Genomic DNA, 12,981 nt, shown 5'->3' on the forward strand with positions numbered 1-12,981 from the left:
TCTGCATGTCTCATTGACATGGTTCTTTTCGAAAGTCCACCTCGTATGCGCTTCCTTTTCCCCCAAAGAGACCGCATCTGACTCAGGCTGAGTGTGCTTCCTGGCCCTGATTGACAAGCGCCATAAACCGCATGAATGCCTCTGCGGCTTGACCAGTTTCTGTGCCTTCCTCACAGTCCTGTCGCAGCTTCCGGACCTTGCCTAGCCCACGGTTGAAGCCTTTCTCGGAAGTCCAGGAGCCCCTACTGCGACGAGTGGGGCCACCTCGTCCTCGTCCACGGCCTCGTCCGCGGATGGGAGTTGTGTGCCATTCCACCCATTCTTCTTCCAGCGTTGCTTGGTAAATTTCCTGTAGCTGGCTGCGGAGTTGAGGGTACTTCTCGAGGAGCTCTTTGATCTCCGCTGATGTCGCTACAGCTGCGACATTTGTCGGCCGTTTCGACTCGGTTGGCTCGGCATTTTCAGTGTTGACATCGCCGTTCTGAGGCGATGGATCGGCATCGGGTGGATTGCTCGATTCCTCGTTGGATGGGGCTTTCAGAGCACAGTATATCTTATGAGACTGGGTGCATGCAAGCGAGCAGCTAGAGCGACAAGGAAGGTTAGTAAGTGGTCCACGTACAGGAATGGCAATCATGTACCTCATCAGTTCGCAGGTGGGACAACGATATTTGGAGGGCTCCGAAGAGCAAACCTCACAGGAACCAGGCATTGTGGCAGTTTCTTAAAGAACCCATGAGCTCAACAGTCAAACTTGGTCCATTATTTTGACTGGTCCAGGAGTAAGTGGAAACTTTCAGGGAGTTGAGTGACTTCCCGATTTGCTCGATAAAGCTCAGACAATTCTGCCTCAGGCCAAATTCATGCCTCGGTGCCTGAATATCCCTTTGACGTGAATAACTCAACGTTCAGCTAACTTAGTTAACTAGTTAAAGATCTTCCACGTGACACATTGTAGTACGTGTTATTCTGTTTGCTAAGTTACTGTGCATCGTTTGGCATAGGTTGCTGTGATCCATCAAATACAACGCAAACATCCCAGACATGGACAAGCCCACACTCATTCTAATGTGGCCACCCCTCCATGGGCCCCGCTAAGCACTATAAGAAGTGGCGCATCATATAGATCGACTGGCTCAAATACCTCCCGAAGACGAAAACTCAAGGTGGACCTACAATCTCCACCCGAAAATATAGTGTGGCATGATCACCATCTTCCACGTCTAATACCATCCTAGCCCTGGTCTAGTGCGACGAAACAAAGCCAGAATGCACGAGATGCATCACTAACGGCCACGTCTTTAGAAAAGGTCATGTCCTTGAGATTAATTCGACAGGTAACATATGGGCAACGGCATGATCTCACTCTATACAGAGTCTGTACACGACTATGAGATCCACTTGAGGGAGTGAAAGCAGTAAGGCCATCTCCGATGGATCCTGATTTCCCGATTTGACTCGACGCTGAATTCAGTTTTTTGCATACTTTGTTTGTTTTTTGTCGGTGCTTTGGCTTGTGATAGGATCCTCTACAAGATTCCTTTTCGAGGTCTGTGGAAGTACTGTGGCTTTACCTCGAATAAGGAAGTACTAAATGGATAGGGATATCTTGTTACGGCATCTATGTCCAGAGGTCTAGACTAGCAGGTAGACCTAGTTCTAGTCTCAGTTCTTTTGGTAGTTGAATACATCACCCCTTTGCATCCCTTCAGTTCCTCTGCCTATCATGTTATCACCAGACCGAAGATTAGTTATAGAAGTAATTTTTGCTGTTCTAGACATCAATCTTTAGAACCTAAATTAGCAACCAAATCAGATGTATGAAGGTTGTGGCAAAAAAACAAAGTTTACTGCGCATGTTGTCTCCAGCCAACACCTGAAAAGCTAGGAGCGCCACCTGTTCCCCAGACTGATGATCGACGTGTTTTATCAAGTTCCCACGTGATGCTTTCGATTTTAAGCTTCATTGTTCCTATAGATAGCCAAGACCTATATCAATTTCAGTTCTATGGCTGCCGCTCGTTGAACGCTACGTAAAGATATAGTCTAGATCAATGATAGAAGTTCTCAGATAACAAGAGCAACTAAGATCAGCAGCGTACTAATCTTTCATAGAATCAAATCAAAACAGGGAAGACTATGACAATTGCCTATAAACCACTGGTCTCTCGACCTCCGACATTCGGCGAATCCATAAATGTAATGGTAAAAAGCATCGCCTCTGATTGGTGGAGAGCCCATCTTCATTTGTCAGATTGAAGGTCACGTGATGATCAAATTGCGTCAGAGTCGGCCATCGGACAAACGCCTCGAGTGTTTTTCTAGGATTCTTCAACTACCAACTATCTGAGCATTTCGCTTCATTTCACATAATGTCTATGAGCAACACATCTACGACAATGTTCCGCCGCGCTCTTCTAAGCAGCCGCCTCGCCACCTCCGAGTGCACCGCGCGAACCATCCGACCAGCCTTTGCAGCATACAGAAATGTCTCCAGCTCAGCCCGCCTCCCTACACTCACAGCATCAGAGACCCGTCGCCGACCTACCGTGCGACCAAACCAGCAGCCTATCTCGCAGAACCCGCTTAATGGGCTCTCGCCGACGAGCAAGCGCACCATCTTCATCCAGACTGAGAACACCCCCAACCCCGATGTAAGTCCAAGCTACAGATGGATATAATACAGTACTAATCAACAACCAGGCCCTGAAATTTATCCCCAACCACCGCGTTCTCCCAGAAGACTTCCCAACCACATTTCTCGAATACCTTTCACCACGCTCAACCCTCGCGCCACCTCACCCTCCCCTCTCGCAGCCAAGCTGCTGGACGTTGAAGGCGTGACCTCCGTCTTCTACGGCGCCGACTTCATCACGGTTACCAAGGCTGGCGACGCCAACTGGGCACACATCAAGCCCGAAGTCTTCAGCATCATCACCCAAGCCGTGACATCCGGCGAGACGATCGTGACCACAGTCGAAGCCGGTGCTGACGGCGAAGAGAGTGTCGAGGACTCGCTCAGCTACAACGAAGATGACGATGAAGTTGTCGGCATGATCAAGGAACTCCTCGAGACGAGAATCCGTCCCGCTATCCAGGAGGATGGTGGTGATATCGAGCTGCGCGGTTTCGAGGATGGTATTGTTATGTTGAAGCTTCGTGGTGCTTGCCGGACTTGTGATTCCAGTACTGTCACGCTGAAGAATGGCATTGAGTCTATGCTGATGCATTATGTGAGTTTTGTTCTACGGCTGATTCTTAAGTTCTATACTGACTTGGTCTCTAGATTGAGGAGGTCAAGGGTGTTGAGCAGGTTATGGATGAGGAGGAAGTTGTTTCTATGCATGAGTTCGCTCGGTTTGAGGAGAAGCTGCGCCAGCAGAAGGGCGCTGCTGCTACCGCCTCTGCTCCCTTAGATAGCGCCCCGTGAGGGGTTTGAGAGGATGCATATGTGTACATTAATTGGGTTTAAATGGATGACTATTTCGGTCTTTACAGCTTTCACATGTTGATCTCCACTTGGACTGGAGACTAGATCAGCGTCCTTCGCATCTATGCCACCTTGCTGTATGGTCCGTATTGCTGAGTAGCTGCCTCGGTGGCTAGGCCCTTATTTGCCACATGTAGGGAATAGGGTCAGGATGTCTTCGTTTCTTATGTTTTTTTTTTCCCCCTCTCCCCTAAATGGGCCCTAATAATGCTGTAGGATGCGTTCATTCATAAGCTTAACCTGCAGGTCTGAGGTATAGTGGCGATGCTACCGAGGCCCAACCCCACCTGGGCACATATACGCTATCAAAGTACAAAAGAGACGTGAATTGAAGTCATATGAAATTGAGACCGAATATACATGTTCAACTTCAAGTTCATATTCTCAGAAGAGCAAGCTCCAAGGTAATAGCTAGGATCCACAAACATGTCGTGTAGTGCCAAGACAGGGAATACGGAGGTCCGGAGCGGGGTGTGATTGGGACAAGACATCGCTTCTTTAGACTCATAGAGGGGCAATATGCCCAATATCCCTCCCTACTGTGTAGCCTGTAACTCTGTACTCTACTCTGTGTATTGTACTCCGTACAACGGTCCAGATGCATCGGACCCCCGCCACCCGAGGATATTAGTCGCGTGGGGAATTGGGTGCGCTGTGAGAGGCTGTTAGACCCATGGCATGCATGGACGGGAAAGCTCTCCCCGCAAAGACTGTCACTCTTTTCCATGGATATAGGGGGTCAGTTGATGTGGCATTACTTCACCTTTTGTATATGGTATATTGGGATCTGGGGTAACAGTGACGTTTAAGTTTTCTGTGTGACGTTTTGTATACCAGAGTAGAGGGAGAAGGGAAGAGGGAAAGAGAGAGAGAGGGAGGGTATGTTCCCCAGATCTTCGACCCGCGGCCCCACTGGGAAGAACATAAGAAGTCAAGAATGTAAAAGTGAAAGACTAAAATAAAACAAATCTCACTAACTAGAAACTAAACATATAACTCACACACACTCACACCCCCCTGTACTTCTACGTGGTCCGTGTCCATCGCAACGTTGCCAGATCCGTCAGAGGTTACCCCAGTTTCCCTTTTCCCCCTCTTACCTCTCTACTCTACCCTACCAACCTCTCCTCTCGCCTACGTTTTACCTTCTCCCTCCCCCCAGCTGCTACAGCTGCATCTTCATCTTTCAGTTCCACTCCGCGCAGAGGAGCTTACCTCCCGTTGTCGCTGTCGCCCCACCCTCATCGCTCACCCTCTCGCCTTGTCGCTCTTTACGAGACCCACGATCACACGTGCGCACTTTGATTTGAATAGATTCCCGGAGTTCTTACGGACGTATTATTCCATTAATCCATTACCATTAGAGTCGTGAGTCGTGAATCGCGCACTTGTCCCATTCCCTCCTCTTCCGAATGCGACTGGCTAATGCATGGAATCGCAACCCAGGCACAATCACGATCACACGACTGCTTTTTCCCCGACGCCATTTCGTTGATAGTCGCCTGATTTCGAGCCGTCTGATCTTCGCCCGCGTTACAGTTGAGGGTTTTTTTTCTAGATATCTACGGGTTTTTTTAGGTACGTGCTGGTCTGGTTCTGCGATCGCAGGCGAGTTTTTGTGGCGAGGCGGCTTTTCTCGATACTGCGCTGGGGTTTGTGTTTTCGCGTGACAGTGGGGCTTTTGTCTATTTGTTCCTCCTTACTTCCCTTGCGCTGGGGGTTTGCCTGGCATCTCGTGGGCCTGTTGCGGACTTCCGCGGGCGTCTTGCGGGCTGGGGGCACACACCGGTGTGGACTTTGACCTCCACTCTGGGGCTCTGGGGCCTCTGGGCCCTGAGAAGAGGGGCCGAGGACTTGCAGATATGCATATCCCCGCTTTGCGCTGCAGCTCCTGTCATGCCACCCACACTCTCTTTCTTCGAGCGTTTTGAGCGTTTCGTTTCTGGTTCACTATTTCATCCTGAGATGCACAAAGCTAACTTCCTTTTAGCTGTGGACATAGCGCATATACCCAGTCATCCATCGTGTCTTTGAAAGATCGAGATTGGCTATTTACCCCAACCTCATCGAGCGCGTGGAACATAGACTGGAGTTTTGTGTGTTCATTTCTTGAACCTAAGACACGTCTATATCGTACAGCCTCGCAATTGTAATTCAAAGACAGGTCAGTCCATCACCCGTGCTTCCAGACCCTCGGACTATCATTTGATTAAAAAACCCCGCTCTGGTTGTGTCGCTTCAATGGGTGTTAAGTGGCGCTGTTGGTGTCACAGCCAGCAGGGAATAATCATATTGTCACACACTTCGAAAAGCCTTGACTGACTTGACAGCAGTGTCCCTCTATGAAAAGAAGTCATGGCTGCGCCATCACACAAACCAGTTCCGGCACAGTCGTCCCCGCCGCCTGCTGCGGCGGCTGCCTCTGCTATTCTCGAGAAGACTCACCCTGGTGTGCGTCGCTCGACTCCCGACTCGGACGCGCTTGCTTCTTCAGATGACGACGGAGACCATGTGGCCCAAGCCCAGAACATAATCCCACCTACTACCCGACCACCGGCACGCCGAACCTCGTGGCTGAATGAGGTACCACTTTCAGCCCAACGCAAACATTCTCTGCCGGGAGGTCTCCTGTCATCTGCTCCTTCCAATCCTAGCAGTCCCGCCACAGAACAGGCACCCTGGACGACAAATACAAGCCCTGGGCTTTCTGGCTCCTTCAGCTGGAACCAAGCCGGAGGAAGCTCATTTCCCTGGACTCCAGGTACAGGCATTTGGAATACTGAATCCCGCAAAGAACCACCATCTCGCCTGTCAGAAATGGTCCCTTCTCCTACTATGACGAATCCAGCTCCTGCCACCACCATGCAAGATGAGATGCTGAGCCCAATAACTCGTACCATTTCTGGTGAATCCGCTATTCCATTCTCTATCCCGCTACACCCTACTCCCAAAACCTATCGATCCCAGTCATATTCTGTTGGTCAAATGGACCCTGAGTTCCTTGGCCTCACTGGTAAGTCTGGTGCGGGCGCTGGTACTGGCCAATTTGCGGGTGGTCGTTCGCGCGCACCAGGACAGATGTCGGCTGTTCAGCCTCGGGCATCGCGTCCCAGTGTACTGGGCGAACTAGGACACGATCCCGCCATGCTCGGTCAGGTCCGCGAGGACGAAGATGGTGACGAAAGCCTCAACAGTTCAGAAGGTGACACGAACTATTCGGCTAGTCAAGCCCGAAGAATCGAGCAGCTTGCACGTGAGAATGCACTTTTACGACAAGCTGCTGCTGCAGGTCAAGCAGACAACAGATACCGCGAGCGCGCTGGATCAGCTGCATCTATAGGCGGAGGAGTTCATTCGTTGCATCGCATTAGAGGTGGTGTTCCAGAGGAAGACTTGGCCGTGGAAGATCTGGGAGAACTGCGTGATATTTCTGGATACAACATACACGGCAATACTAGGCGACGCTTCTCTGAACATTCACCACACCCGGAACCGCCATTCTCGTCTTTCGCTCCCCCGCTCGAGAACCGTGCTCTGGAGAATGTGCGCAAGGCTCACTGGCAGACTTCTCTCGGCTTTGGACGTATGGCCGACATGCCTCAGAGCCGCCGTCACTCCTTTGCAGATATTCCGATGCGTCATGGTTCAATCGGTTCGGTTGACTCCCTCAATTCTGCCGCTCCTCGTGCAGCTATGGGAGATCGCGAAGATGGTTATGGCATCAATGACTACTCTAACCGTGAGTACATCCACTCAATATTTTGTTACGTGCTAACAGCTTTGCAGCATCATACTATGCCCGTGAACAGACCTTGCGTGGCGATGGCTCCTCGGGTATCCCTGCTTCTCTCAACCAATATGCCATGTCGGGTGCGTATGGTCGCCAGCAACCCGCCTTGTCCCACGCCCACCAGAATCAGCTTCTATACCTCGTCACTTTCAAGTGTCACCGCGCAGATGTTTTCTACATTCAAGAAGACACCGGTCTCCAAGTGAACAAGGGCGATTTGGTCATTGTTGAGGCGGACCGGGGCACAGACCTGGGTACCGTTCAACATGCAAACATCTCTTTACAAAAAGCTAGAGAGATGAAGCAACAATATGCTGAAGAGCATTACAAGTGGCTTATGATGTTCTCTCGGCAGGGTCAGCTTGAAGGTTCCAACGTCACCAACCCCACAAGTCCGAATGCTAGAAGTGCCACCGGTGGCATGGGTCCTCATGGCCCACACAGTGTGCAGGAGCCTACAACCGACCTCAAGCCTAAGCTCATCAAACGCCTGGCGCAGCCCCACGAGATCCTGACTTTGCGTGACAAGGAAGGAAACGAGGCCAAGGCCAAACGTGTCTGCCAGCAAAAGGTTGTTGAGCATCGTCTGAACATGGAGATCCTCGATGCTGAGTTCCAAATGTAAGTTTCCTCAGTCTTGTTACGAATCAGCGACTAACTTTTTGGCAGGGACTGGAAGAAGCTCACGTTCTACTACTTTGCGGATTCATATATCAACTTCAACTCGCTAGTAACAGACCTCTTCAAGATCTACAAGACTCGCATCTGGATGTCCGCCATCAACCCGGCCTCATTCGTCACTCCCCCAACCCCCGGTTTACCCGGCCCAGGCCCAGGCCCAGGCTCAATGCCTAACCCGCTGTACACCCAAGAGACTCCAGACCGCCGTCATCAACACGATGGCAGACAACATGGAGCGCGAGAGCCCATCGACACAGGCCGTGATATGCAGAACCCAGTGGGCATGCTCCGCACAGCCTATGGCGACACCTACCAGCCTTTCACCCAGCCTTCTCGCCAGCAAGACTCATCCCAGTCGGATCCCTTCGCCGCATATTCTCCGCCGGCATATGGTCCTCTCGATGGAGCATTCGATTACGGTGCTGCCAGTGCTGCCTCCAACAGTGCTACACGCCTACACCCAGCGCAAGGTGAATGGGTCGGTCGATTCCAAGGTCTATCCCTTAACTCCTGATATTCCATATCGAAAGGATTCCGCATGGACTCGATTGCGTTCTGGATAGAACAAAGACGCCGACAACATGGGCTAGTCCGCCGGACATGTCCTGGAATCAACCATCTACGTCGTCTCTTCCTTCCATCTTTTTTCTTCTTTGTGTACAATCCGACCTCTTTCTTTTCATCCTTGCGTCCCGTTTTATTATTTCCGATCTTTTCCCTCGCGACACGAAAGAGATTTATGAACTTAGACTTGATCAGCCTCGTTTTCGTTTGCGGCTTCCGCGCATGTCTCTCCTTGGTTTTCCTTTGCTTTTTCTTTGCTATTGTTTTCTGCTCAAAGAATGTTTCCTACGGTATGTGATTGGGCCTTGCGTTTTTTCCGTCTTCTTTCTTTCCCAGTTTCTCATACCCTCCCAAGACTTACTATCACCCCCTCTATTCCTCCTCCACCCCTCTCCCTCAATCGTCATCAGAATCTCATCCCTTCTTTTCTCTGTGGCTATTTCCTGTACTACTGTCAAATGTTAGAATTCATACCCTGGGTCCTGTCGCCTGAACCCATGTACCAGAAAATCCGGACAGGACACAACTCCCCGCTCGGTCGTTACCATTACTTGCCCAATATTTCTATTTCTATTTTCAGTTTCCAGTTTCCATTTCCCTTTACTCTATTCGCCATAGATTTGATCTTGCATGACGAATGTTTCTTCTTTTCGTAATCCGTTTCAGATGAAGAAATGTCCATATCTTGATCCAATCTATAATCGATTCTGTTTTGATTTATCTTCTTTTCCCTCGTTTATTTTTTTGTTTGTTTCGATTGTTTGGATTTGGAAAAAAAGAATGCATGCTCGAAATTCCCTCTTTTACTTCTTTATTTCATACCTCTGCTCTTTGCTTTCGCTATTTCTTCCTATATATTCGTTAAATACAAATTGAGAAAGAATTGGCATGTGAATTTGATCGAGTATCTATGGAGGTGCGTTTCGATTTTGAATGCGATTTTGATTTGACTGTTTCTGCTCTTCTCTCTCGGTGGATACGATATGCAAGGCAACAAAAATGAGACCTTTGATAGAAAACGAAGGAAGATCGTTTTAAATTGATATATTTTGAATATCCTTATCAATATTCTAAGGCTGTAGCCTTCTCTTTTCCTTTCCCTTCTTGTCAAGTCTTCGAGTCAACGTAGCGCTTCTGAAACCACATAGCATAGAACTCAAGCAAACTTGTCATGCTTCCCCTTAACCTTAACATCAAGCAAAACCTCATGGAAATTCCCCTCCCTCCTCCCCCTCCTCAACTTCCTAACCTCATCTTCATCAAGGCCCCGTCCAACAATCCCCTCCAACTCCTTCTTACTAATCTTCTCATAAGCCTTGCTCTCTTTACTCGCCCGAATCCTCGGCTTAAACTTCGCCTGCATGCGCACGCGCATAGTCGTCTCGAACGAAATGGTACTGGCGTCCCCGCGGATTTCCACGCCGGCGGCAGCTTTGCTGTTTTCTTTGATGCAGAGGAAGGATTCGGCGTCACCGCCATGGGTCTGGAGGGAGAATGTGCCGCTGACTTCTGGGGAGGGGATAGCTAGGTAGCTTTCGTAGTGGCTTACCGCTGAAGCTGTTGCACTTAAGAGGCCGTGGCTGTCGGATGTTAGGTATCTATTGAAGGGGGAGAGATCGGTTAGCTTGGACATTGAAGGTTGAAAAGTGGGAAAGGGAATATAGAGGCGATACTCACTTCCCATGATGGCCCTTAAAACTAAACCCCTCCGTCCCTGCTACCCGCGACGCAACCCAAACCTGTCGCACATCATGTGGCTCCGCCGTGCCTGGGTCGCCTTCTACTAGGTTTTCGAGTTTGCTTGCGAAGACTTGTCCATTGGCGTCGCTGGCTATGCAGGTTGGGTCATCGGATGGTAGGACTAGGACTACTGGGCCGGCGATGTCGCTTGCTGCGTCGGCTGAGACCCAGCTTTGGTCTTCGGGGTTGGTGTCTTCGTCGGCGGCTTCGGTTGTTTTGCGTGTTTTTGGGGTTGGGTTTTCGCTATCTGTTGTGCGGACCTTGCGCTTTTTGGGCTTGTCGCCTTTGAATGTTAAGGGCTTGACCATTTTGGATATGTGTGTGAGGTTGGAGTTGGAGTTGGAGTTGAAGTTGGAGATCGAGATTGCTGCTGTGGGTCTGAGGGTGGGGGGACGACTAAGCAGGAACTATATCCGGTCAAAGGTTCTACATTATCACCCGGTTCTTGTTTTATGTCTCTTTTTATATGTTGGCATGTCATCCTATAGAGTTAGTTCTTTTGTTCATCTACCCCGCTACCTTGGTGATGTCCCTCAAGGTCCTCACCCTACATAAAGGTACTGATTCCCCAACTTCAAGGAAGAATTGTCAATTTCTCTATCCAATCAACCTCTATGAAACAAAGAAATGTCCAATCACTTCAGTCCCAAATCTAGTCAAAGGTGATGGCCGCCTTAATAGCAGACTTGTTGCGCATAGCCTCAAGGCACTCCTCCCACTGCTCAATCTTGTACACCTTGTTGACAATACCATCCACCCTAACCTTTCCAGAATCAAGGTAATCAACAGCAGCAGGGAACTTGTATGTCTCAGAGAAACTACCAAGGATAGTAATCTCATCACCAACTGGAAGGGATCAGCAAGAGAACACAACACCAGCAGCACAAAGGAAGAGAAGAACAACTCACAAATCTTGGCTGGCGACCACGAAACCCGCACCTCACTCGAGTACACTCCATACACAACAAGCTTACCACCCCGGCGAACATAGTTAATCGAATCCTCAAGGATCTTCTGGCTACCAGTAGCCTCAACAACAATGTCAAAGCCGTATGGGTTCTCAGCCTTCAAAGCATCGAATTGAGCCTCCGGGTTCTGGCGCGACAGTTCAATGTACTTGTCACCGGCGCCGAGCTTCTGAGCAAGATCCATCTTCAATCCCTGTGGAGCAGCAACGACTACATTGCAGCCACCGTTCTGGCGGAGCATCTGGGCCAGCACGAGACCGGTTGGTCCAGCACCGAAGATTAGAACGGATGAGCCCATCTTCGGGGCGATCTTGTCCAAACCGTGGGCGGCGCAGGAGGCTGGCTCGAGGAGGGTTGCGTCGATGTCGGATAGGTTCTTGATCTTGAAGACTCGGCCAGCTAAAGTGATATGTTAGCTTGGTTATTTCAAATGGTGGATTGTGATTATGTTCTACTCACCGGGGTAGGCGCAGTATTCAGCGAAACCACCGTTCATCGTCACGCCGTGGGCCTCGAAGTGCTCGCAGAACAGTTCATCGCCACGACGGCAGTAGAAGCAGGTTCCGCACAGCTCAGAGTTATCTGCAACGACACGCTCACCGATCTGGAAATCTTTGACTTTGGGTCCGATGGCGGCGACGACGCCGACAGTTTCGTGGCCGGGGATCAGAGGGAACTATACACTCGTCAGCATCCAATGAATAAACCGCCTCTTGTTCAAGACCTGAGATACCTTGGCAATGAATTCACCCTCGTGGATGTGCAAATCGGTACCGCAAACACCGCAGGCCTTGACCTTGATCTATTGATTGAGTGGTCAGCTCCCTTCTTCACGAGTCGATCAGCTTTCTTTCATACCAAGACATCATTCTCACGCAGCTCCGGCACAGGGACCTCGACGATGCTATGGTTCTTGGGCTCTGTGTACATCAGAGCCCGCATAGTCTTGGGAATATTCATAGTCTTGGGAATTATGGCCATGGTGGTAAGTAGGAAAGGGAAAAGAACAAGAGGAAGCAAAGAATCTGGAGAAACCAAAAACAAATAAGAAGAGGGGGAAGCTGTACAGGCCGTTTAAATAACCACGGAAAGAGGGGAAGGTCTGGCTTCAAAGCGCTTGATGCCCTCAACGCCTCCGAACTATACAGGCTCACATATTACATCGACACTTACAGTACGTCCGGCGGGTCGAGATCGGCAGGTGTCATACGTTTGTCTCCACTATCTCTGTTTCGAATTGGCCTACTTCGCTTCGCTTCTGAGTTCCAAAGCTTTCGTTTACAGTATGTTGGTGTTGGAATTTACGGAATGTACGTTGCCAAGTGAAGCCAAAGTGGGAAAGCCCCGCGCTGCAGCGTTCCATCTCGGGTTTCGCTCCAGAGATGAGCCTTAACTGGATCAACCATTCACCTATCCTCGATCCCTCAATTCAACGGGTAACGTGTGCTAAATCATTGAACAGCTTCATCACAGTCTCGGTCCCAATCGAACTCGGTACCTGAACTAAACTCACACAATGTCCGTGTCTCTTCCATTGCAGACACACAGACACAGGCACATTCCCTAAAACCACAAAACCGAACAAAGAAAAAAGTCTCTGCAGCGCAGCTGACCAACCCCGTCGGAAAATTCCCAGCAAATATCTCGAAGCAAAGAAGCAAAAGCACCAGATCCCATCCCAATACTCTCACCGCTCCCCTTACCCAAATCCCAAAGAAGCAACTCCCCAACCTTCCCCAAGCCCACCA

General features: G+C 49.9%; 5 protein-coding genes across 5 annotated transcripts; 2 read left to right on the forward strand and 3 right to left on the reverse strand.

Moving 5' to 3' along the window:
- Positions 1-82: 82 nt before the first annotated feature.
- On the reverse strand, positions 83-712 carry N7446_003216 (zinc finger HIT domain-containing protein; the record flags this gene model as incomplete). The annotated part of the gene is made up of 2 exons (XM_058511965.1): positions 83-584; positions 642-712. 2 exons carry the CDS (start codon positions 710-712, stop codon positions 83-85), a joined length of 573 nt encoding a protein of 190 aa, XP_058377501.1.
- Positions 713-2,372: 1,660 nt separating this feature from the next.
- On the forward strand, positions 2,373-3,474 carry N7446_003217 (NifU family protein; the record flags this gene model as incomplete). The annotated part of the gene is made up of 3 exons (XM_058511966.1): positions 2,373-2,658; positions 2,704-3,233; positions 3,287-3,474. The coding sequence occupies 3 exons, from the start codon at positions 2,373-2,375 to the stop codon at positions 3,428-3,430; spliced, it is 960 nt and encodes a 319-aa protein (XP_058377502.1). The 3' UTR covers positions 3,431-3,474.
- Positions 3,475-5,845: 2,371 nt separating this feature from the next.
- On the forward strand, positions 5,846-8,771 carry N7446_003218 (PSP1 family protein; the record flags this gene model as incomplete). The annotated part of the gene is made up of 3 exons (XM_058511967.1): positions 5,846-7,229; positions 7,277-7,901; positions 7,950-8,771. The coding sequence occupies 3 exons, from the start codon at positions 5,846-5,848 to the stop codon at positions 8,473-8,475; spliced, it is 2,535 nt and encodes an 844-aa protein (XP_058377503.1). The 3' UTR covers positions 8,476-8,771.
- A 910-nt stretch (positions 8,772-9,681) lies between these two features.
- N7446_003219 (uncharacterized protein) lies at positions 9,682-10,573 on the reverse strand (the record flags this gene model as incomplete). Its single annotated transcript, XM_058511968.1, has 2 exons — positions 9,682-10,123; positions 10,203-10,573. The coding sequence occupies 2 exons, from the start codon at positions 10,571-10,573 to the stop codon at positions 9,682-9,684; spliced, it is 813 nt and encodes a 270-aa protein (XP_058377504.1).
- A 344-nt stretch (positions 10,574-10,917) lies between these two features.
- N7446_003220 (zinc-dependent alcohol dehydrogenase family protein) lies at positions 10,918-12,214 on the reverse strand (the record flags this gene model as incomplete). Its single annotated transcript, XM_058511969.1, has 5 exons — positions 10,918-11,111; positions 11,174-11,632; positions 11,693-11,909; positions 11,967-12,035; positions 12,092-12,214. The coding sequence occupies 5 exons, from the start codon at positions 12,212-12,214 to the stop codon at positions 10,918-10,920; spliced, it is 1,062 nt and encodes a 353-aa protein (XP_058377505.1).
- Positions 12,215-12,981: the final 767 nt, after the last annotated feature.

This window comes from Penicillium canescens, assembly GCF_028828765.1.
Source record: "Penicillium canescens strain IBT 15451 chromosome Unknown utg000002l_segment0_segment0, whole genome shotgun sequence".
Classification (NCBI taxonomy): Eukaryota; Fungi; Ascomycota; class Eurotiomycetes; order Eurotiales; family Aspergillaceae; genus Penicillium; species Penicillium canescens.